Source organism: Chelmon rostratus, chromosome 7 (genome assembly GCF_017976325.1).
Source record: "Chelmon rostratus isolate fCheRos1 chromosome 7, fCheRos1.pri, whole genome shotgun sequence".
Classification (NCBI taxonomy): Eukaryota; Metazoa; Chordata; class Actinopteri; order Chaetodontiformes; family Chaetodontidae; genus Chelmon; species Chelmon rostratus.
Window position 1 is genome coordinate 11,908,958 of NC_055664.1, and position 22,294 is coordinate 11,931,251.

Genomic DNA, 22,294 nt, shown 5'->3' on the forward strand with positions numbered 1-22,294 from the left:
CCTCAAACTCCTTGTTCGAGGAGACGCGAGGCCCCCCCTGACAACGGAGCCACCTACCCATTCCCTCTCTGTCTCTAGCACGGGTAGGCAACCGTGAAAAAGCACAGCTCTTTGTTTTAGTTGTAGCTGACCCTCCAGTCTCCCCCGGTTTTATTTAATCCTGCTGTGCATCCCTTACCATGGCGGCGAGTGCGAAACGAAAACAAGAGGAGAAACACCTGAAGATGCTGAGAGAAATGACGAGTTTGCCTCCCAACAGAAAGTGCTTTGACTGCGACCAGCGCGGCCCAACCTATGCCAATATGACTGTGGGCTCCTTCGTATGTACCTCATGCTCTGGCATCCTGTAAGTTTAAAGTTACTGAGTGACCTTTAGCTTAGATGTGGCGCACACGATATAACGCTTGGTACGCCTTAGCTACACACGGCAACCTATGCCTAATAGCGCTAACTTAGCTAACGTTAGATAGGTATCCAGTTGTGTCAGTGTGAGTTTAGCTGTTGACATTGTCTTGTCGAGCTGTGTTGGGCGGGGTACTTAGAGGTGTCAATGTTCCGCACAGCAAGCTAACGTAGCAGCCACCCCTAGATGCTAGCTAATTTTAGCTTCCAGTGCTAACCATTGAATTTGTCTGACACTTGCAAGCTAGGTCTACAGTTAAGCCAGTAGCCAGCTGCTCCTACCAGTTGCTTGCAACGCTTGGAAGCACCACCTTGTAACTTAGCTAGCGGCTAGCTGATTTGGTTATGGTAGCGTTATGCCAAATACACATGACATATTTAAATAGTATGTCGGTCGAGGTTTCATGTTCTAAGAATTTGTATTATGTAGCTTTTTGTTATTATTTTCCATAAAACCGTGCAGGTAGTTATGACAAAGTATTTTCTTTGTTAAATGTTGGTAGACACCTGGGCGAAGGAAAGCCACATCATTTTGAGATGCGACTGAAAACGCAATGCCGTTATTCATGTCACCATCAGTTATAGTATTAAGTCCAGTCATCTATTTTTGCTACAGATTTTAAAGTAGCCCGCTACTCTCTAACAGATGTGCACTGTCTAAATACTAGCAAGACTTTCACTCTTACGACAATCGGCTGACCAAATTATTCAGTGCGAATTCACTCATGTGAGTAGTTCCCCTTCCATCTTAAATACAAGAGAGAAAAAAGAAAGCTATCCGCAGCATTAATAGTTTCAGTGTAGCCGGGTGTTATGACTTTAGATAGCGTTTGTCTGCCTTAAAGCTCTGCTGTGTGGTTGTGTAACCAAGCATCTGTAGCTTGTGATTTGGGATTAGTGAAGCATTCCATTTCTTCTTACTCAGCTAAAGATATCGCACCTCAATTCAGATGTCAGATGTTGCATGTTAAAAAGGTTTTGCTTTGTGGGTATCTGCGATGCTGGCCACATTTAGATAGAAATCCAAAGTGGTGTAATACAGTAATGACAATTTATCACATGAGTCTCCAAGGGTTCTGAGTGTTGCACAGTAAGTGACAGATTGACAGACAACATGATGGAAGTATTGGCCTTTATTTTAATCTATATTGCGTACAGATCTGCTCATAATCACTTTCCTCTGAAGAAAAATATAGGTATGGTTTTGTCTCAACATTGTTAAATAAAGAATCATGGTCCTGTCTTTCCCATCAAATCCCATCTTTGCCTCCAAATAGTTTGCCTTGCTTTTTGTAAACATACAAATTATGTTTACTTATCTTAAGCCCTTGTAAGTGAAAACATTTGAGACGAGTAAATTGGCAGTGGGCCATTAGCAGGTAATTCAATAAGATGTTCATTCGTCCATCCTGTTCTGCTCATTCACACTGTCAGCAGCCTGCAGTGGGCCTTCTTAATGCTTTATGGAAATTACCCGGCCATTTTCCATGTGTGAATAATGATTATTCTAATAATCCTGCAGTGGAAAATGAAATTATTTGTGGCTCAGTAAATCCCCACTGATGACCTTTTAGTTTTATTAGATGGCTTCTTTCTTTCTTCTGTCTTTAACACAATTTTATACTGTTTGTCCCTCAGACTTTGGCTAAGATACAGCCCTTGTTTGACTAGGTTTTGTGACCTTAATCTGTGCAGACTGTGTTAGCTGTCTCCACTTTGAACATGAAGGTTATTTACCGTAGCATTGAAAAGAATGAGATTAATGGTGTGTTTGCTTTGGGCCTGAGTTTGCCCTCTATGTCACTTCACCAGTTGGTCTGCAGCAGGAGCTCCACTGTGAACTTCCCATCTGCACACACTATGCGATTAAAGTCTGTGATGTGAGTTGAGTCCTTTTATAGCTCAAACTACAATTCCTCCTCTTTCTCTTCTGCTACCTTTCTCACTCACTTTTCATCAAGACAAAACATGTTGTGTGGAATTTCAGTGGAAAAATCTACCCAGCAGAATAGTGTGGATCTGAAAGGATTGATGTCTGTCTGATGTATGCAGGAAGCCTGGTGTGATTGTAGGCTCAGGAAGTGGTATGGCCCCACCGTGCTGCTACATCAGCAGCATGTGCTGTTATATGTGCCACAGGAAGTGGCAGAGAGGTCACTGTCTGCCTCTGTCTTTCCTTTAAATTCTAGAGAGGCAATTGTGAGAGAGAGCGCCTAGAGATTTGTGCTCAGGCTTGATGTAATGTTTTGCTTACTGTCTTGACTACCCACTATGACTGCTATGAATAAAAGTAGCCTTAGCTTTATTTTGTCCTCTTTAAGGAAAGCAAAGCAAAACCTGTCAACACAAATAATTATCTGTGTATACATGATGTATTTACCCTGAGAGATTATGTTGCTGGATCAAACTGAGTTTTTCAACAGTACATTTGACAGGTAGAGACACTGCTGAGGCAATCAGGGAAGTTGTTTGCCTTTTTCTTTTCCATTTGCAGTTTGGGCAGTAACAGTGTTTAATTGTTTAGAGGTGATAGCAGGGGCACGACTACCTACTGCATAACAACTGTCTCCCCCATAGCTGTGGTTGTTTAATGGGCAGAGTTGGAATCCACTATGTAAACACATTCCTTATGAAGGTGGAGGCGTTCCCAGGAGGAACACCACTCTCAATGTCTCCTTCTGGAGAATTGCTCATGGCAGGAAGTAACCCCACTTGGCCTATGTTTTTTTTTCTGAGTAAGCAGGGCTCAACAGTGACCAGAGCATGACCGAGTTGGGGAAGTGTCACTGACACCAAATGTCTTGAATAATATTAAATCAACGGCAAGCTGACAGATGCAACTTTACAACTGAGCATCTTTGGTTTGGATTGGTTTCCCTTGCCCCGATATCTGTTTTCTGAAAAAGGTGCTGTGTCTGTGGAGTTAGTGATGGTGTAATTTGGCTGAAATGCCATTGGCTTGGATAGTGACCCATGAAAAAAAGAATTGACATTTTTTGGGATAAAATGTACTTAACAAAATTGTTGAAGAAGGTGGAAAAAAAATCCTACTTGTAGAGACTTACATCAGCATTGCCTCTCCTCTGCTGAGACTTAACATTGCCAGTTTTTCTCACCCTAGAGCGGTTACAGTATGCAAATGAGCTTAGTTTTCCCGGCTGAGCTGGTCTGATGTACAGTAGGGAACAGATCATAATTATTTTACTGTGCAATATGTGATACTATTCTCTGATAGACTGTGCCAAGTAGACATGATATGAAAATAGGTGAACTTTGTCACGAGGGCAGAGTAGTGCTTTAATTGAATCATCAATCTTTTGTGTTACAGACAATTGATAATTGCCACCGTTATTTAATTCTCCCTATAGATATAACCCTACTGTAACTGAACACTGGTTACTTTGTCCAGCAGAAATTAGGGGTGTGTGTTACTGTAGGGCCATAACATTGTGTCACTGGGCTCAGTACCAGACTGGAATCCAGAACACAGGAATCACCTGACAGCTTGTGAGGGACCAAGCAGGCAAGCATGAGGAGACATAGGTGGATTTCCAAAAAAAAAAAAAAAAGGATTTATTTACAAGAAAATGAAGTCAATACATAAAGTTCTGGGCCCATAAAAGAGGTCAACTGAACAGAACTTAACTGAATAGAACTGAACAGACCAAACTAACATAATAAAGACAAAATAGACAAAATAGACCTAACTGACCTAACCAACACAAGAAGATACCTAACACACATAATAGATCTCTCGAACTGCACACAAAGGGGAACATATATAGTGGCTGATCAGACCATTGTGAAATGAAGGGGATAACAAAAAACAAACACTACAAATTAGACTACAAATAAAACACAACAGAACAACTTGTCTGTCAGTAAGGCTATATTGATAATTAATCGAAACAAAAACACCAAAGGCTCTACTATAATTTGAAGAAACGAAGAAAATCCTTAACTAAACATTCGAAAATCCCACCTGGATGCTGCAGGTACTTGGTGTAGCCCAATTGGCCACTTCCTGCATTTAACAGGTCTGCTCCAGCAGTCGTGCCTTTTGCTCAGGTCTGGCCTGATGCCCCTCCAGCAGCAGCGAGACCCTCAACACTGGTAACTCAAAAAAATAAACCATTAGAACTTAAGAAAAACTAAATAGACAAAGTGAAATGTGACTGTACAGAAGCTAACTAAATGTGCGCGCTGCAAATAGAAACCACTGTACTGTCAACTTAAGCTAAATCAATATGTATGTGTTGTATGAAACCAAAAGGGATGTGTAATCCTTAACGTATTTGATGTCTGTATGTGCAATGTGGATGTCATGAGGTCAAAAAGGTAAACTAAATGAATAATTAAATGTAAAGAAAAGTATTGTGCACCACAGCCTGGGTGTAAGACGACCCTGATTATATGATGTTCCTGCCTTTGCATTCCCCTAATTGACACAGTTAAATAAAATTAAGTAAATTAGCGAAAAACAAAATAACCAGTATCAGACTTCCTCGGCTGGATAACTGGGTTGAGATGCTGCTGACATATTTACAGCATAAGGGTCATAGAGCTTTCTTCCTGTATCTGACCTAGTTTCATCTTCACGAGACTGGGATCTGATCAGTCACCAACCTAAGGGTGCTGAAAACCCATTAAAGCTCAAATACACTCACACATTCTATCCTATGTTTTCCTAAAGATACATTTTCTTCTGACACAAGTTCTTTGTTTTTTCCTTTTGATGAACTTGCCTCTGACTGTTTTGTCCGAAAACTGTAAGAACTTTACATTAGTCCAGCTAGGGCTGCAACAGGTAAGTTTATTGATAACCTTTTTTTTTATAGATTAGATTAATCGTAACAAGCCTGTTCTTCCAACGGTGTCAAAGCCCCAACATTGACAGTTTTATCCTGTAAATGTTAAAATGTAGCAGTTGTATTAAGGTGTTTTCTGTTAGGGTTGTGGTATTATTTCGGCCTCGACTGTCTTCCCAGAAAGTGTGACCAATATGACACAACTGGGCGTATGTTGATAAAGTGTTACCCCTAGAAATAGCCCTGGTGCCATGGATCTACTCCATGTTTAAGGGCATATGGACAGCTTTCTAACAGAAGCTTGGTGGCTCTTGTCATTGTATACATCTGCTTTCAGTCTCATGTTCTTGAATGTGAATTTACACAACTACAGTGTATAGTAATTTGTGGCTACTTTATTCCACTTCAGACATAACTGTTATAAACACATGTTGTTACTAACACTTTCGTGGAAAAATCAGCTGATTGGTGGATGTGTAAAGAATGGGAGGAGATGAGAACAAGTTCTGTGAGGGGTTACAGCAGTGAATAATTCAACAGTCTTGTCTCATGTTTCACTGCCTTTAGGATCTGAATCCTCTTTGTGTATAACATTGTGTTTGTAATTGTGTCACAGTGGATCTCATTCCGTAGTTCCTTAAGTGGGTGCTTCGGTACCCTGGGGTGCCTTGAAGAAGGGCCAAGGGTGCGGTAAACCTTATAATGTCATGGTGGTGTGAAGGTATTTAAGAATGGGCAAGGAAACAGCTGCTTGTTCAAACATGGCAAAAAAAGTCAAATAGTTTAGACAAACTTTGAGAGAAAGTTTTGCCTTCAGAATTTTGGGACCCAAGTATACTATTAAACTGCACTTGCAGTTACCACCAGTAATCACAGGTGTCGAAGTGGGTTGTATTTGGTTATGTGTAGTGTACTTTATTAGGACTTTTATGTGTAATAACATTGATTGTTTATTGGCTATGAGTTCTGTCAAAATGCTTTTGGGTACACTTCAGTACAGTGGATAAATGAATACACTGCAGACACTGATTGAGGAATGCAACTTTGTACTGCTGCCATGCTTTTGCAGCCAGTTTGAAGGATTACATTAAAGGTATCTTGATGGCATTTGACTGATGAGTCTTGTTAATTCCACTGACTGATAAGCACTTAAGCTACTATAAAACTTTTTAATCACTGTGTGTGTTGTTTTTTCACAGGCTGATGGATATATTTATGACTTTTATTGGTTAATGGTTAAACACACTCTCTAAGACTGATTGTAATACTGTTTAGCAACAAGTTAATATAGGAAGCTCTCAGACACAACTGTATATAAATTGTACAGCAATAGGTTGTCTTTTCCTTCTTCTAGTGACTGTATGGCTCAGCAGTTACACTCTGGTCACAGATAAAACATCCTGCTTGCATGCTAAATGCTGATTAGTCACTTTCACAGACAAAACAGGTGGTGACCTTGGAGCTAGCACTACATCAGTTTTCACTTACTAGTTGGTCCAGGAAAAAAACACAGAGGCAAGCAGCCCTGGAGCTTAATATAAAAGCCTAATGATGGCTCTTTTCAACCATTACAGTTACCAGGCATTTTTAATTTAGGCCATAGTGGCATGAGCTGTGACCTTCTCTGGAAAATTAGCAAGGCTTGTGTGGGCTAATGGGTGTCACTCCATAATGGAACTTTCTATATTAAGGAAGATTGCTCGTTCTTTTACTCGCTGACAACCGCAGTTCTGGGAGAGTCTCACTCTATTCCTTTGTTCTGCCCTACACCCTTTCTCCTTCTGTCAGTATTTGTCTCTGTAGTTATTTGGCTCTGTCATATCTCTCTGTAATGCTGTCTTCCTCGCCCCAGTTACGCACACCAACCAGTCAGCTTGTAATTAAATGGCCCGTTCCTGAGAGGTGGGAGCTGGAGTTTGTCCAGATGAAGTTGTCATGTATACTGTCTTCAAATTAAATTGACCCCTGTTTTCATTTGTCCACCAACAGACGAGGACTGAATCCACCTCACAGAGTCAAGTCCATCTCCATGACAACCTTCACGCAACAGGAAATCGAGTTCCTACAGAAACATGGCAATGAGGTAGGCATGGCGACTGTCTGCCCTTTCACAGTTGTTAAGGATGAGGTTGACTTTGCCACCCTTTTGAGGGTTTGCTTTCACATACTGCCTGTGGAGCTTTTTTTTTATTATACCAACACTGTTTTTTCCTGAATTTGCTGTCCGCCTATTATATTCAGAGTATGTTTTTTGTCATTATAGATTGTGTAGCTGCCCTAATTCAACAAACGTGCATGAAAATCTATTTTAAAGCTATATTAATCACTCCTTTATATTAATTTTGAATCTAATAATTATGTGTAATGTTAAAGAGGGTCCCTCACAGTTGTCGTGCAACCCTGCAGCTCGACAGAGAGGTTTAGCTGCCTTTAGTTTTTTGGTTTGGTTTTACCACCCAAAATCTTGCTATTTGAGCTTCACAGTTCTCATCAACCTTTTTGTTGAGTTTTTTTCCCCCACTCACCTGTTTCTACCAGACAAACAAATAAACATTCTACACTACCCGCGCAGCTCAAACAGCAGACAAACACAGTTAGCAATGAGCTGGTGAAGAAAGCCGAACAAGACCCTGATATTTCCACAGGAGCTGGTGGAGACGAACTTGCACAGGAAGGCCAGTGAATGTTATGTGACAATGTGGAGGTGACCAGAAAAGAGGATTTTGTCACGATCATTATGATGTTCTGCATCTACTGGATACGAAAGGAGGCAGTTGTTTGCTCACATGTTAGCCATAACAAGTTCATGAGATGATGATATATCCAGGCTGTTGATCTGTTCCAAACTGAGCTTTGCCATAAAAGGTGCAGTAAATTTCAATGACCCAGTTATTCTTTCATGCAAGTATTTCATGCATTATATTGAAACATGCTTAGTTTTGAACAGTGCAAACAGTCAACTTTTTTTTTTTTTTTTTTTTGCAAGATTTGCCTTATACAGTAATCCCTCGTTTATCGCGGGGGTTACGTTCCAAAAATAACCCGCGATAAGTGAAATCCGCGAAGTAGATATATCTTCATTTTTACTATTATTTTACAATGCAATATTGTACTATAGAATGAAACATAACGCCAAAACTTGTTTTCACGCCTAAAATGCGTTTAATAAATGCAAATATTAACGTTTTTTTTTTAACAAAAACTATGATACAAAACAGGAAATATTGTCACTCGCGTATTTCACAGTCCATCCAGCTGTGCCTCTTCGTCCTGACTCCGCTGCGCTGTAGCGTCTTTTTCTACTGAAGGCTGCGCAGGAGTCTTTGCCCGAGAGAAGAACATAGTTATGGGTAGTTGTCGGCACTCTTTCTTTTTCTGAGCAAGAAGATTTTTATAAACGGACATGTCACCTTCAAAGCGCTGTAAAAAAAAAAAAACACTGTAAAAAAAATCCGCGAAGCCGCGATAAGTGAAGCGCGATATAGCGAGGGATTACTGTATTTGTTTCAATGACCTACAGTATCTGTATCCCTTACAGTTTTACATTGCAATTTATTAGGGCAAATGCAGTATGACTAGCCTCGTTCTTGTAGTTAGAAACATTTAACAGAAATGACATCATATGGAATCTTTGTGGTAGCATTTTCAACTATATTGCAAAGTACTAATAGAATAAATGGATAAATAAAATGTAAAAAATTGTAAATAGTTAGAGGTGAGAGTCTCAATGAAACATCTGTCATTCAAATTCGTCAACTCTCACCCGTCCATCATGATCAGATAGAGTAGCGCCACACTTTTGTGCTGCACAAAGGAACCAAAGTGCATCATCACTCAACAGCCTTTTCTGGTGAACCGAGTATGAAATAGAACAATGCCACCTGGGAAGCACAGCCTATTAAAAGCTGTAGCAAAGTGGCAGGCCAGGCAGACGGGCAGGAGACTCAAGGTTGGAGCTGATGCATATATCCTTCAAGGCTGCTGTATAAATACTACTGCCTTCAAGTTGTTATTTTTTCTTTCTGCAGAGAGCACTTAGACACAGACAAAAATTATTTAAAAAACGGTGCACCGTATATTTTCAACAGCCACAGTATCAAACTCCAACAGTTTAGAAAGAGGGAGTGTGCACGCACATGCGCAAAAGCTACCCAAGGAAATGACAGCAGCAGTAGTGTTTACACGACGTAAGAGCCATGCTGACTCTTCCAGCATCATTGCCTCATCTACAATGCAGCATGAAGCCTATAAATCTCTCTTTACAGGATTAGGCAAATAGTTAAGAAATGCTAGCAAAAACCCAAGGTCAGAGAAAGGTGAGACTTAGACTCATTTTTCACCCAGCAACTGAGTACAACCTGTGTTTCCAAAGATGGGGCCAACTCATGTTTGACTCCTCCACTCCAAACATGACAAATCACTCTAAAACATTGGTAAATGCACTTTTGAACTTGACCTGCACTTAACGGCTTTAGGGTGATTAACCAAATCATCACTGTTTGCCAGTGGCTTATATTTTCATTTCCTTGTACCACTATTTCACTTGGGTTTAACAATGTAACGGCCAGTTATAAAGGTTGACGAGCCTTGCACTCATTTTTAGCTCTGTGCACCACAGACACGTTCCACCCAAAATGCTGCTCTGTTACTCTGTTCCAGGTGTGTAAGCAGATCTGGCTTGGCCTTTATGATGACAGAACCTCCTCGATACCAGACTTCAGAGAACCACAGAAAGTCAAGGAGTTCCTTCAAGATAAATATGAGAAGAAGAGATGGTAAGTCAGGTTTACAAGCCAGCAGTGCAAAGATATGAACAATCCTCTGGCAATGTGCACTGCGCCGACATGTCGGTTTTCTTTGCGTTTTTTCTTCTCTCTGGCTTGGAATGTCTCATAGGCAGCTCATAGCAGTTAGCCTTGAGCAAGCCACCAGATAACCTTCTTTAAATGCACAGAATGTAGGTCAGTACAGTCAAGCTGCTTTATGTGCAAGATCTAGTTGTTCCATGAGGTTATAGGCTGTATGCATGAGGTTTAGCATAGTTGTTTGCATAGCATTGGTGTATTGTGACCGTTGAGTGTGATAACTAATGAGAGCAGGTATTTCAGACAAATAAAACTCATGGCAGACCTAGCCGAACAAGTGCATGTCATATTGATATTTGCAAAGTCGGTCAGCAGTGTCATTATTAATTTTGTGAGACTGTTGGTTTGTGCAGTTAATGAAGTTTCCATAGCGTATCATTTACAGCTAAGAGTCAACCATTAGATCATTACATTTACAATTTTAGGTAATAGTGCTTCTGTCGTCTCTTAATCTCTCTCTAAAAGTCTGACCAAAATGAGTGCTATGAGCAGTGCATGTCTCAACATGCCACCATTTGCTGCAGACAGGCATTCTCACTCAGGCCTCTCCTCCAGGACACAAGTACACACACCAGTCATGGTTCCACTGTCTTGTCTGCCTTGTCTGCTAGCTGTGAATCACATGTGCACCCAAATAAACATTCCCTGTTATCACATTTGGATTTGCACATTAGTTTTGCCAGAAGGCTACAATACCACTATTTTGACAACCCTAGATTATGGTAGTTTATCTGAAATATTATTCGATTTTCCAATCAGCTACTAGCATTTGGAGAGATAAATCATGCAAGTATTTGACATTGCATTGTGATAAACTTTTTTTTCCTATTTTTATGATTTATTTTGGCAGCTGCTTGGTATCTAGTGTGATGTAATGAATGTAATGTGAACTGTTTTCTAGGTACGTACCTCCTGAGCAGGCCAAGGTAGTGGCATCCGTCCATGCTTCCATCTCTGGCTCCTCAAACAGCAGCACCAGCAGCACCCCAGAGGTTAGACCACTCAAATCCCTGCTGGGGGAGTCGGCCCCCTCCTTACATCTTAACAAGAACACCCCACCTAATCAGGTGAGATTTATTTTGTGCACACACAAGTACAAATGATGATGTAGAAATTTTGGCTCACCCATCAAGGGCTTGTAAGATTTATCAAATGACGTCCTACAAAATAAGTATGACGATTCAAAACAATTAAAGATACTGTTTTAACATTAAAATGTGGCTATTTCAAATACTTATTTCTTGTCTTCCTCAGTCTTTGTGTTAAGGTTATTCAAGGACTCATAGACATATATTTATGCATGCTGACCAACACATACCTGCTGTTTTTTCAAATCCATCTCTTCTCTTGATCAGTCTCCAGTGGTGAGCCGTGGACAAACCCATCAGCAACAGTTCCATGACAAGAGGTTTGACCTTCTCAATGACTTGGGTGGAGACATCTTCGCTGCCCCGCCCAACATGAATGCAGGCACCAGCTCCGGTTTTGCTAACTTTGCACATTTCAACAGCCACACAAGTAAGAAACAGACAAATAAATGATTGAGATATACTTATGGCAAAAACATTTGGGAACATGATCTTTTATGTTCGATTTTTAACGCTGTGCAGGGAATTTTGCCAGCTGACGAGACAGAAAAATAATAAAAATTTCAACATGATATAAACACAGGAAAGTGATCTGCTGAGACATAAAGCAGTAAGGGAATGCAGGAAATGAGCAACAGCTCCAGTCATGATAATGTTGTCCTTTACATGTGGAAGTTTCTTGGTCACATTGTTTCACAGGACCGGGAGCATCAGATCAGAGGGCTGAGTGCATGCATGTTTTCATTCCACAGTTTTGGTCAGGTCTCTTCTTAAAAATGTGTTCATGGTGACCTGATTATTTAGAGGAAAAATGTGATAAATTTCTGCTGAAACAAATCAAAATTTGTCACGTGCGTGTAGGCATGTGTACTTCTTTTTGTGGAGAACAGTATGACGAATGACTGATGTCTAGTAATGTTACAGCCATGTAAAATAGTTTAGGTGTTTTTAAGAGTCAGCTGCACGTTGATTGATGTTGCATTCTAATTACCACCTCTTAAGGACTGTGGCAGAAGTTCAGGGTCATGCAGAATCTGTTAAATGTCAGCAGCAATGTGCCTCCTTGATTGCAAAACATAGCCATACATTATGAAAGAGTACCAGAGGTGCAATAAATAAATAGACACATCTCCATGGTTACTAATGTCGATAACATTGGGCTATTAGTGTTTGCTTCCCATGGAGGATAATATCCTCTCATTTCCCCCCGCAAAGAGCCATGAAGACTCACCCTTAATGCAGTGACTAAAGTGACATCCGCACATCTCCACATTGCAAACATGAGCACAGATGTACACCTCTGAGATTGATGATGTGTGTAGTGCTACTCATGCACGTACATGTGCTGTGGACATCAAACTATTTTGCCCGCTTTTTAAGCTGCTATGCATTTTATTGTTATGTGAAGCCACTCCGTGATTATCTTTCATATTTAGCACATAATCCGTTGTATTTGTTTTGCAGTCCGTGCCTTTTATCATTGTATGTATGTATCCATTCTGTTATTATCCCCTCCATTGTTTTCCACTCATTGGATTTTTTTTGTTCATCTACCTGTCTGAACCTCATCCTGACACCACCTCCAGCGGCACAGAATGCCAACGCAAATGCAGACTTTGCAAATTTTGATGCATTCGGGAGCACTTCTGGGTCGACAGGTGGTTTCCCCTCCGCACCCCAAGCCCCATTCCATCCCTCAAATACAGGTAGAGCAAGTTCTCTTCACTGGACAAAATCCACATCACACACACATGAAGACATTAGCTTGGATAATTATGCAAATACACGTATTGAGAATGTATATAAAGACTTCCCACAAACAACCTATATAGATGCAGCAGATTGTCAGACATGTTTTTGTGAGGTTACCAATTTTGTTGTCATTTGTGTTTTAACTGTTGTAACGCATATCCTTTGCTTCCCCAAACCTTTCCATATGTCCAGTGTCCATTCATCTGTGTCAAATTTGAAAGAACTCACGAAATGGTTGCATTACATTAAATTTCAGTAGTTCAAATTAACTTATATGACTGAGAATTTAAGTAAAATCTTTTGAAAACAGTCCAACTAATTGTCCTTGGTTACAGTTGAATACGTGACATTATGTTTACATGGTATGTGCCCTAGGTCAGAGGACACAGAGCATGAAGCACTGTGCACACCAGTGCAGACACACTGGAAGCATTCATTCCATGCACCACTTTTAGCATATCTCTGTTTGACCTACTTTAAAAGCTTCATTTTACAATGATAACCACTAGGTTCACACAGGTTACCCAGTGGTGTGAAAATCAACAATACACCCATTTTTCAAAAGTAAGTGATGGTTGTAAGGTGTAAAAGAGAGTGTTTGGCGATATGACTGATATATCTTGACTATACAATATTTTTAATCCATCTTGTTTTTCCAGAGACAAAAGTACCATAAAATAGGGAAAGATGATTATAGTGCTATAGGACGTGCAAAACAAAAGATGTATTACTGCTGTAGTACTGTAACCACACTGTCTATGTACCTGTAAGAATGATTCATGATTTATTTCTGGGTTTAACATTAGTATAAATACATGCACACTGTGGAATTTGCACAGTGTGATTTAGTCTATCTATGTCGGGCTCTAAAAGATGGCATTTTAATGTGGCATATTATGGTCTTAAAATATATAATAGATTAATACTGTTGACCTCATCTGACCTATGCTTGTAACTTTGGTTCATAGTTCCCTCAGAGCCCTTCATGCAGTTTTACATAACGTGCAAAATACTGTACATTATGTAAAACACAATATTTATTATTTGTGTATTTATCTACACATGTATTTACTCAGCAGTAAGTGGCAGACTGGCCTTTTACCTGAGCACTCTCTCATACTCCACAAAAATGGTGACTCTGTACATAAACACAAAATTAAGCCACCACCCCCTAGTCCCAGAAAAATGTTGTGTGCTACAGTGCCCCCTGCTGGAGGTTTACATTGATGGCTGTCTTCATGTTGAGCTGCACACTGATCTCTTTAGTATGCCTATTGCTTGATGGATAAATAAAGCTCCCCTCTCTCGTGGCTTTGTAAGATAATCCCTTTCTCACAGACACTGACTGACTGTGCTATTCGGCCTAAGCTGTCCATTCTGTCTTGTGTTTTTCATCACTTGCTTCAGCAGCAGTTGATTTGCTTTGACCTCACGCTTTTTAATTTTTACCTCTGGTTTAGTTGACGTCTTTTCTTTTGTTTCTCCGTCCTGTCTTACATTGCTCATTGCCCCACTTCTCCCCCCTTCTTTGATTTTTGGCTGCCAGCGCTCACTGTGCTTTCATCCAGCCGCAGTATGGGTGAGTTTGCCGCTGCTCTGCCTCGCCAGGGTGCACACAGTAAGTCTCTCTGGGCTTGCCCTCTCAACAGCTTTCACCCTTTCCTCCGTCTCTAATGTGTAGTCACTCTGATCCTCCTCTCTCTGGATGTAATGTGTGTCTCAGCATGTAGCTCTTTTTTTGTGGCTCTGAAGCACTGTTGACAATCTCACTGGTTGGAAACAGGAATAATAAGCTTTGATTGTTGCTGTGAAGGACATGAGAACAATGCAAAAAAAAAAAAAAAGAATAGAGACAGTCTTCAGATCTGACAGTCAGTATACTGTTTTTAACATGTCGTTTAGTAATTCGTAATAATAAGGAGACACAGGAACACTGTACGCTTAAAGTCCATTCCATCAGTTATTTATGATAAGTAAGTTCATAATCATAATCCAGAATGTTAATATAATAAATAATAAAAGAAAAAATATACCTCCCAATGATTTCTACTGTTACTACAGAAAAGGACCTGGGAATATTTGCTCTTTCAAGCTTTTGGGTTTGCTTTAAACCCATCATGAGGAAACAGCACGTAATCAATATCAGGTGTGCCTGGCATTCTCTAGGCTCTCAAGTTCATGTGAACAACTTCAGTTCACTTTTAGACCACTGTTCAGAGAAGATTTATATCTGCTAATGGAAAGTTTTCTGGGCATCCTACTTCTTGAAAAGGTATTTACCATTTGCAGATATAAACCTGTGAACAGTGTTTAAACAGTTGCATGCAAGATTGTGCCTGTGCTTTTGACAGATCCTCAACAGTTTGCCCTTTCCCTGAGCTAAAGGAAGTTCTAAAAACAACATTGAGATTTGACTGGTGTGGTGGCTTCCGTGTCATTACTAAAAATTGCCTTCTCTCCCCTTCAAGATCACAAAGACTATGCTGTGTGCAAGTTAGCTCAGTATCCCAAATCTTTTTGCTGTGCCGTGTTAAGCATGATATATTGTGATGTATCACACATTTTACTGCGTTCCAAAAAACATTTTTTCCTAACTGAGTTCTCAGAACGTTGGAAAAACCCAGAGTCTGTCCTGAAATTGATCACAATATCTGCCCTGAAGCAGAAATTGAATTTTCATCTGTCAAACCTCTTTGACACATTACAGTTGGCATGGTTGTTAAACATAACCTTTTAGTGTAAAACAAATGATACATATAGGAATTAACAGTGGTAAAGGTCTAAGTTTCTTGCAGGAAAAAAGGGTGTACACTGCTTTCTTTGTTTTTTGGTTTTGTATTAAAAAAAAACAATGACTAATGTGTAATAGTTTTTTGTTTCCCTAGTGACAATCTTAGATCTGGTTGACAGTGACGATCTACTCATTACAGAGCTCAGAAATGCCTACAGGGTGGTTGGCAGACTGAAGATATTTTCCATTGAACTAAGTTATTTTCCATGGCACTGTTAATACATTTTGGGTTGGTTTTGTCTGTGACTCCCTTGATCCACAGTATGGTGCTGAACTGAGCTGTAAAGAAGGCACTAAAAAGGTGCTGTTCTGCAAACCATGTGCCTCTAACACAAAGAAATGCTCATTTTATGCATCCCTTAGGTTCATAGGCTAATGGAGCCAGCATAGTGCAGTGTTGCAGAGGACATGTGTTAGAAGTGTTGCTACCTGTCCTATAGATAATGAAGGTGTCCCAGCCCCAGCCTGACTCCACCCAACTTTATCCTCCATGGAGCTTCTTATCTCCCTCTCCACCCTGTTGATGCTGTTGCACAAAACCAACAATCGAGGTCCCCCTTATGACTTTTTAATCTCTCTCTTTCATGCAGGTAGCGCCTCAGGGGGACTAGCAAATGCCAATTTTGCAAATTTTGACAACTTCCCCAAATCGTGTAGTGCTGACTTTGGATCCTTCAGTTCCACCTCCCAGAGTAACTCCACAGGAGCTGGCAGAGACGCTGTACAGAGTACTAGTGTCCCTGCCGATAGATACGCAGCCCTGGCTGACCTGGATAACGTGTTTAGCTCTGCCAAAACAGAGCAAGGTAAACTTCTCCTGTCTAGCCTGTTTCATAGATCTCAATTGTAGGGATAGAGGTTGACCAAAAAAAAAAAAGAAAGAAGTTCACACAACTAAAAAAGTTAGGTTGAGTCTTCTTCCCAGTGCAGGGACAGACAGTTTCTCTCAAAACAGGGCTGATTTACATTTTCTAGCAAACCTCTAATTTTACATCATTCAATTTTTTGGCTTAGCTGAGGCTTGGATGTATTTTGAGATGGCCTTGACATTTCTTTTTTCTAAATCGGCTCCCTGATCTAAGTGCTACCGAACCAGCCTGTGTAACGACGACAGGCCACTGCACATGGTGGAAATACCTCCTTGCTTTAAAGAATTCTGCATGTATTGGTTTCATTGGAGAGTTTTAGCGTCACACGGTCAGAATTCTGGCACTCGAGCATCTGTGAATTGTACTGGGTTGGTACTTATTTTGTTTGTATTACAAACTGTATTTCTGTGCTAGAAAATGGAAATTTTCCTAATGATTGAACATTTATTCCCCATCATTTTTAATAGGTTGATTATGGCAGCTATCTCTGGACCTTTTTATTTGTGTCTTTGAAACTTGAATTTTCCTCCTGGATTAGTTGGGTCAAGGTGGATTGAACCCGGCTCTGCTGTCATGTGCTTCTGTTCCAGGAGGGGGTATTCCTGGCGGGGTGAGCTCAGCCGCGGCAGCAGCAGGAGTGGGTGGTTTGCCTCCGAAGCAGCCAGCAGTGCCAGCAGGGGGGGACCGCTATGCTGCTCTGGCTGAGCTTGATACTGTTTTCAGCTCCTCAGCACCTGCCACTAGTGTTTACAACACCACCAGCACCTCACAAGGGTGAGACACTAAACACACACCTGCTATAGTGGGTCCCAAAAGTCTAAATCAGTGGCTAAATGACTGTTTATTATCTAGTGCCCTATGATTTCCACACTGCAGAAGACATTGAGAGTAAAAAAAAAGTCATGTCACAGCCCAGATGTACAGCCACATCAGCCGATGCATGACGCAAGTTGATAGAAGACTTTGTGGCTGTGTGTGTGGTGTCAAATATTCTGTTGGAAATAATTGAAAAGCTTTGTAAACAAGGAAGAGCATCACCTGAACATGAGAGTAGCCTCCGTCAGACCCATTTACCCAGCGTGTTCAAGCGGCATATGGAGGCTGTCCTGCAGAAGATCCCTTTCGTTAAAAAATCGTGCATGCAATGCAATCATGTTACATCAAATCCATTGATATCCGTTACATTTTGAATATTATTGAATTGTTGAAATTTTATCCATCCATCACATGATTAGACACTCTTTCTGATGACTAAATGTTCTTGAACTGTAGAGTACAGGATTCAAAAATGTAAATGGAAAATGGAAATACAGTTACCACACTCTCCACACTTCCTTGCTGGCTTTCCTGATAAGCTCATGTATTGACTTCCTTTCACTGCAGGGGTATGTTTGGCCCAGAGACTGGGGTGTCGACAGCACAAGCACAGCAGGCCCTGCCTGGCATGGCTCAAGGTTTTGGACGTGAGTGACGTTTTCTGATGGATTGTGCTAATTGTGCTAACAATTTGAAATGATTGTTATCTTTGATTTTTAAGAGTTAGAAACTCAAAAGTAATGTTGCAAACAAGGGACAACCCTATTTTTAGCCAACATTGCCTCACTGGTAATTGTGTGGACTGTGTGTACTACAAGGCTGCTGCAGTTTTTTTTTTTGGAGTCTTTATCATCTTGCTGCGTTGGACTCTGCACAAATCTTCATGGTCTCAAGACCAGGTATTGAGCCTTGATGAGTTTTGGTTGCAGGACGCTAATGTTGAAAAGCAGATCATTTGTGTTCCAGAGATTTAAAGTGGGAGCTGGGGAGATCACTGTTTTCAATGTTGAAAAGGGGCATCCTCCACGTTTTAATGAACTTAATTGCTCTGCGTCACACTCTGCACTCGTGTTTGGTGACTTCATACCTCTCTCCTACAGCTCAGTCAACTAATCCGTTTGTAGCTGCTGGAGTCGCCCCAGCAGCAGCTCCCACCAACCCGTTCCAGAGCAACGGCAGAGCAGCAAACATGGCGGCGGCGGCGGCAGCAGCAGCAGGTGCGTGTCTGTGTATGTTTGTGTGGGTTTGTGAATGGGTAGCTCATGTAATGTACCACCCAATCAGCTTGCTCAGTGAGTGCCATAGAGCAGATAAATAACCTTTTATGTGGGGGACAAAATGCAGATGTGTTATCGTAGAGGAAATGTATTATTTGTTGGATGTCCTTGTACATCCAAAGTGGTAACCTTTGCCCAGGCTGCCTCAGCAGTGAATAAGCCTCTGACCACGCCGCCAGACACAGAGGCAACCAATCAGGGAAGTAGAATAAGTAAAAACAATAACATGAAAAAATGCTGAACAGCAATTTTGTTCACTGAGGAAATGGGTAGCAGGACTGCCGTTGCCATTTACCGTTGTGTGCAAGAGGCGGTAAGATGCAGAAATTGAGACTCAGTTGTCCGTCTGATTGCTCTTACCATGCTGGACAGGCTTGATGAGGGTTCTTCATGGGCAGGGTTGTCCTCCCGCCTTTGGTAGGTTCCCTTGTGCTCCCTGTTTCCCTTCTGCTATCCTGCATCTCTGGCAGTGCGTTCTTGCTCCTCTAGCAAATCTATCAGGAAAATGTTGGAGAGGTACAAATGAATTGAAACAGGGGTGTGACTAAATGTACAGTAAGTAGGAGAGAATGGAATATGTTGAGCCTGAGGTGGAAATCAATGTACCCATGGATTTAGCATTGAGAATGAAGAGAGTGATAAGAGTCATGTCATAAAAATGGCATGATTGTTGTTTCGTTTATCTTGAAGGAGGGCAGTGCACCTTCTACTGGGTTCCTAATGGCTTCCTCAACATTTTCCTTTTATTAGTTGACAAGAAGCAGAAGTTTTCTCCTTTTTGAAGACATTAAATTATTGCCCTGAAATGTGCACAAAGAATGACCTCGTCATTCATCAGGTTGGTAGTGTCATAAAATGCTTCATTCAATGAATAAACTCCTCAAGTCTTAAACACTCAATCCACTGTTTAATGGGAATTGAATGAAGTGTTTCTACCAGATATTGGATTGCTCAGTTGCCAGATGGCCTCTCTTTTCCTTAAGGCTTGTGTGTAGACAACCATAATCGAGATTTGCATGTGTTTAAATTGTACAAATACATACACTGTGAGAGATCTCGAAGGGGAAAAGTTATATCGGCAGTGTTTGGCATCGGGAGTCACACTATGGATTACAGAATCACATTTGCAGTAATTTGCCGATTAAAGGATCGGTGACCAAACTAACTGCATAGTGTCATTGATATATTTCTATTTCTTAATTCAGTGTAGCAATGTGTCTTTTTTTTCTGTTGTTTTCTCGTTGACTGTTCTGTAATCCCTAGTTGTCAATCCTCTCACTCATTTAAATTCATACTGCTTTATAACAAACTGCTGTTAATAATAGTTTTTTTTTCTGCTGATGTGTGCCAGCTCCTGTGTAATGTAGCATTTTATAGGTGCATGTGTGATCTGCTGTAAAACTCTTAATAATCTCATAATTTTGAAAATAAAATGAAGCAATAGGCTGTTTTGTCCTATGCTGATAGATGTCATGCACAGGCTTCTTTAACCAGCTGCTGTCCTGCTCTGTTGCAGTGTCATTCGGCACAGGTTCCATGAGTATGCCAGCTGGATTTGGAAACGCTGCAACCTACAACCTCCCCACCAGCTTTAGTGGAACCTTCCAGCAATCCTTTCCTGGCCAGGCTCCCTTCCCTCATCCTCCTGCGTATCCCCAGCAACCCAACGGTGTGTGTCCGTGTGTAGATCATGTAGATGTAGACATATCTGCATTAATATCTGCTGAAATTCAGTATTTCACGTGTGTCAGCCTTAGCAGTCGTCACATTGTTGCACTCAACATCCTTTCAAATTGTCAGATTGGAATCAGTCTGTTGCACATGAGCAAAGACGTCCCTCTTGATTTATTGTTACTATAATTAATTTGTATTCCATCGCATCTCCTAAATGACAATATATGTCTTTCAGGTGGAGGTTTTCCAGCCTTTGGTCAGGCCAAGCCGGTTGTGACGCCTTTTGGGCAGGCGATGGCTGGACCTATGGTCTCTAGCAACCCTTTCCTGGTTAGTAAGGCAGCTACATGGCATGATTTCCTGTGTTTTACATAGAAGAATGAAAGGGCTTCAGTACCATGAGCCAAGATTAGTGTTACTAGAGGTTAGGCAGTCACCTTATTCCTCCTTTTTAGTTCACTTGAGTAGACCATGGATTACAGTGCCACTATTGTTTCAGTTACAATAAAAGAAAAAGAAGAAAAAAAAATGAAAAGCTAAACGTGATCATTTTACATTAACAGGGAATTTATTTTTACCCTCCTCTCAATGCTAAGTAGTACTAAATAGTGCTTTTCTGATCATGTGTTTTTGTATCCCTGTTTCCTTCCAGGGTGCGGGTCCATCTGCACAATATCCAGCAGGAGGCTCCTCAACAAATCCCTTCTTATAGCCTTCCATCCAATCAGCTCCACTACAGGGTCAACAACTGGCGCGCTTGCACCTATTGCACTGTTTTGTTTCACAAGTAGCTTTAAAAAAAACACAATGTTTGTAAGGATTTGTATTTTCTATCGCAGTTTGTGAGAGATGGAACAATATGACAGACAGTCAGGCTGACACTGTCTATGGCTACAAAACAAAGTGGTGTGTGCAGAGGGAGAGGTTGAACCCCCTCTTCTCTATTTAACCTGTGAACTGGCCTCTACTGAACCACAATGTATAATCAAACTGGCTGAAAACTAAGTTATTGCATACAGTGTATCCCATTCATTATGCTGCAATTCTGTAAATATTTCTCTTTTAGGAAATTAGCTCTTTGTGCATATCAGTATTTGTATCTAACACACAAGATTTGTTAAGAGAGAACTGTTGCTTGGAAAAGCTAATGGGTACTGCCACTTACTGTATTTGTGAAAAACCAAACTGTTTTATTTGTGCAGGATCCTTTTAGGTTAACTGCTCTCACTAAAGACAAAAATCCTATTCTGTTGGCGAGCGGTGAAAGGAGGAGTGACTGCTGCATCAGGGACGGGCAGGGGACTCGTTTCTCTGCCATCCCCTGCCCTGCTGACAGACGCCCGGGTCACAACACTTCTGAAATACAGTCAACCACAATCCATAAAGGGGAAACGGGAATGGCTGATGAGCTGAAAACCACTTACATTGGGTATTAGAGAATTTTAAGTTAATATGTAAATATATACAGTATATATATTAAAATGAATTTTAAGTAAGACGAAATGACCAAACCATTCATTTCTATGGATGTATGAAAATCTTGTATGTTTGTTTTGTATAAAAAAAAGATTTATATCCATGGTGTTGCAGTCAATAATTTGAAGCTTTTTTTTGTACTTTTTAAAAAGTGGGGACCAAAAGTAAGTAAACAGGTCCAAAGCTACAAGTGGTAGAAGCAGACTGCAAAAAATGTCAAAATTTGACATTTTTAGAGAGAAGACCAGCTGCAGGTGGCTTGAAAGAATAAAATGACGAAAGAAGTTTGACTCTATGCCAAGCTACTTTTGATACCAATGTGAAGCATAAACTTATCACAGTGTCACTTTGAGGTCAGTGTGTGCTATTATATGCACCTGAGGAGTGGATGAAATTTATAACCCACCTGCACATGTTTAGTGTTTCGAGGTCTAATAATGATTTTTGCTGCACAAACACTTTTGGCGGAGAAAAAT

At 40.7% G+C, this 22,294-nt stretch overlaps 1 protein-coding gene across 2 annotated transcripts; it reads left to right on the plus strand.

Moving 5' to 3' along the window:
- On the plus strand, positions 1 to 22,162 carry agfg1a (ArfGAP with FG repeats 1a). Of its 2 annotated transcripts, XM_041941065.1 has the most exons (13): positions 1 to 346; positions 7,200 to 7,293; positions 9,870 to 9,985; positions 10,977 to 11,142; positions 11,431 to 11,593; positions 12,750 to 12,869; positions 16,297 to 16,512; positions 17,166 to 17,349; positions 17,959 to 18,038; positions 18,492 to 18,608; positions 20,185 to 20,337; positions 20,578 to 20,672; positions 20,995 to 22,161. In XM_041941065.1, the coding sequence occupies exons 1-13, from the start codon at positions 180 to 182 to the stop codon at positions 21,052 to 21,054; spliced, it is 1,731 nt and encodes a 576-aa protein (XP_041796999.1). In that variant the 5' UTR covers positions 1 to 179; the 3' UTR covers positions 21,055 to 22,161. The 2 variants fall into 2 exon arrangements, with proteins under 2 accessions (XP_041796999.1, XP_041797000.1); XM_041941066.1 differs by lacking the exon at positions 16,297 to 16,512 and having other exon boundaries at positions 20,995 to 22,162.
- Positions 22,163 to 22,294: the final 132 nt, after the last annotated feature.

Bases quoted from the DNA above. Each gene is read 5' to 3' on its own strand.
- agfg1a (XM_041941065.1), top strand. From the start codon at position 180: ATGGCGGCGAGTGCGAAACGAAAACAAGAGGAGAAACACCTGAAGATG. The intron at 347-7,199 runs GTAAGTTTAAAG...GTCCACCAACAG, and splicing joins ACCTCATGCTCTGGCATCCT to ACGAGGACTGAATCCACCTC. The intron at 11,594-12,749 runs GTAAGAAACAGA...CACCACCTCCAG, and splicing joins ACATTTCAACAGCCACACAA to CGGCACAGAATGCCAACGCA.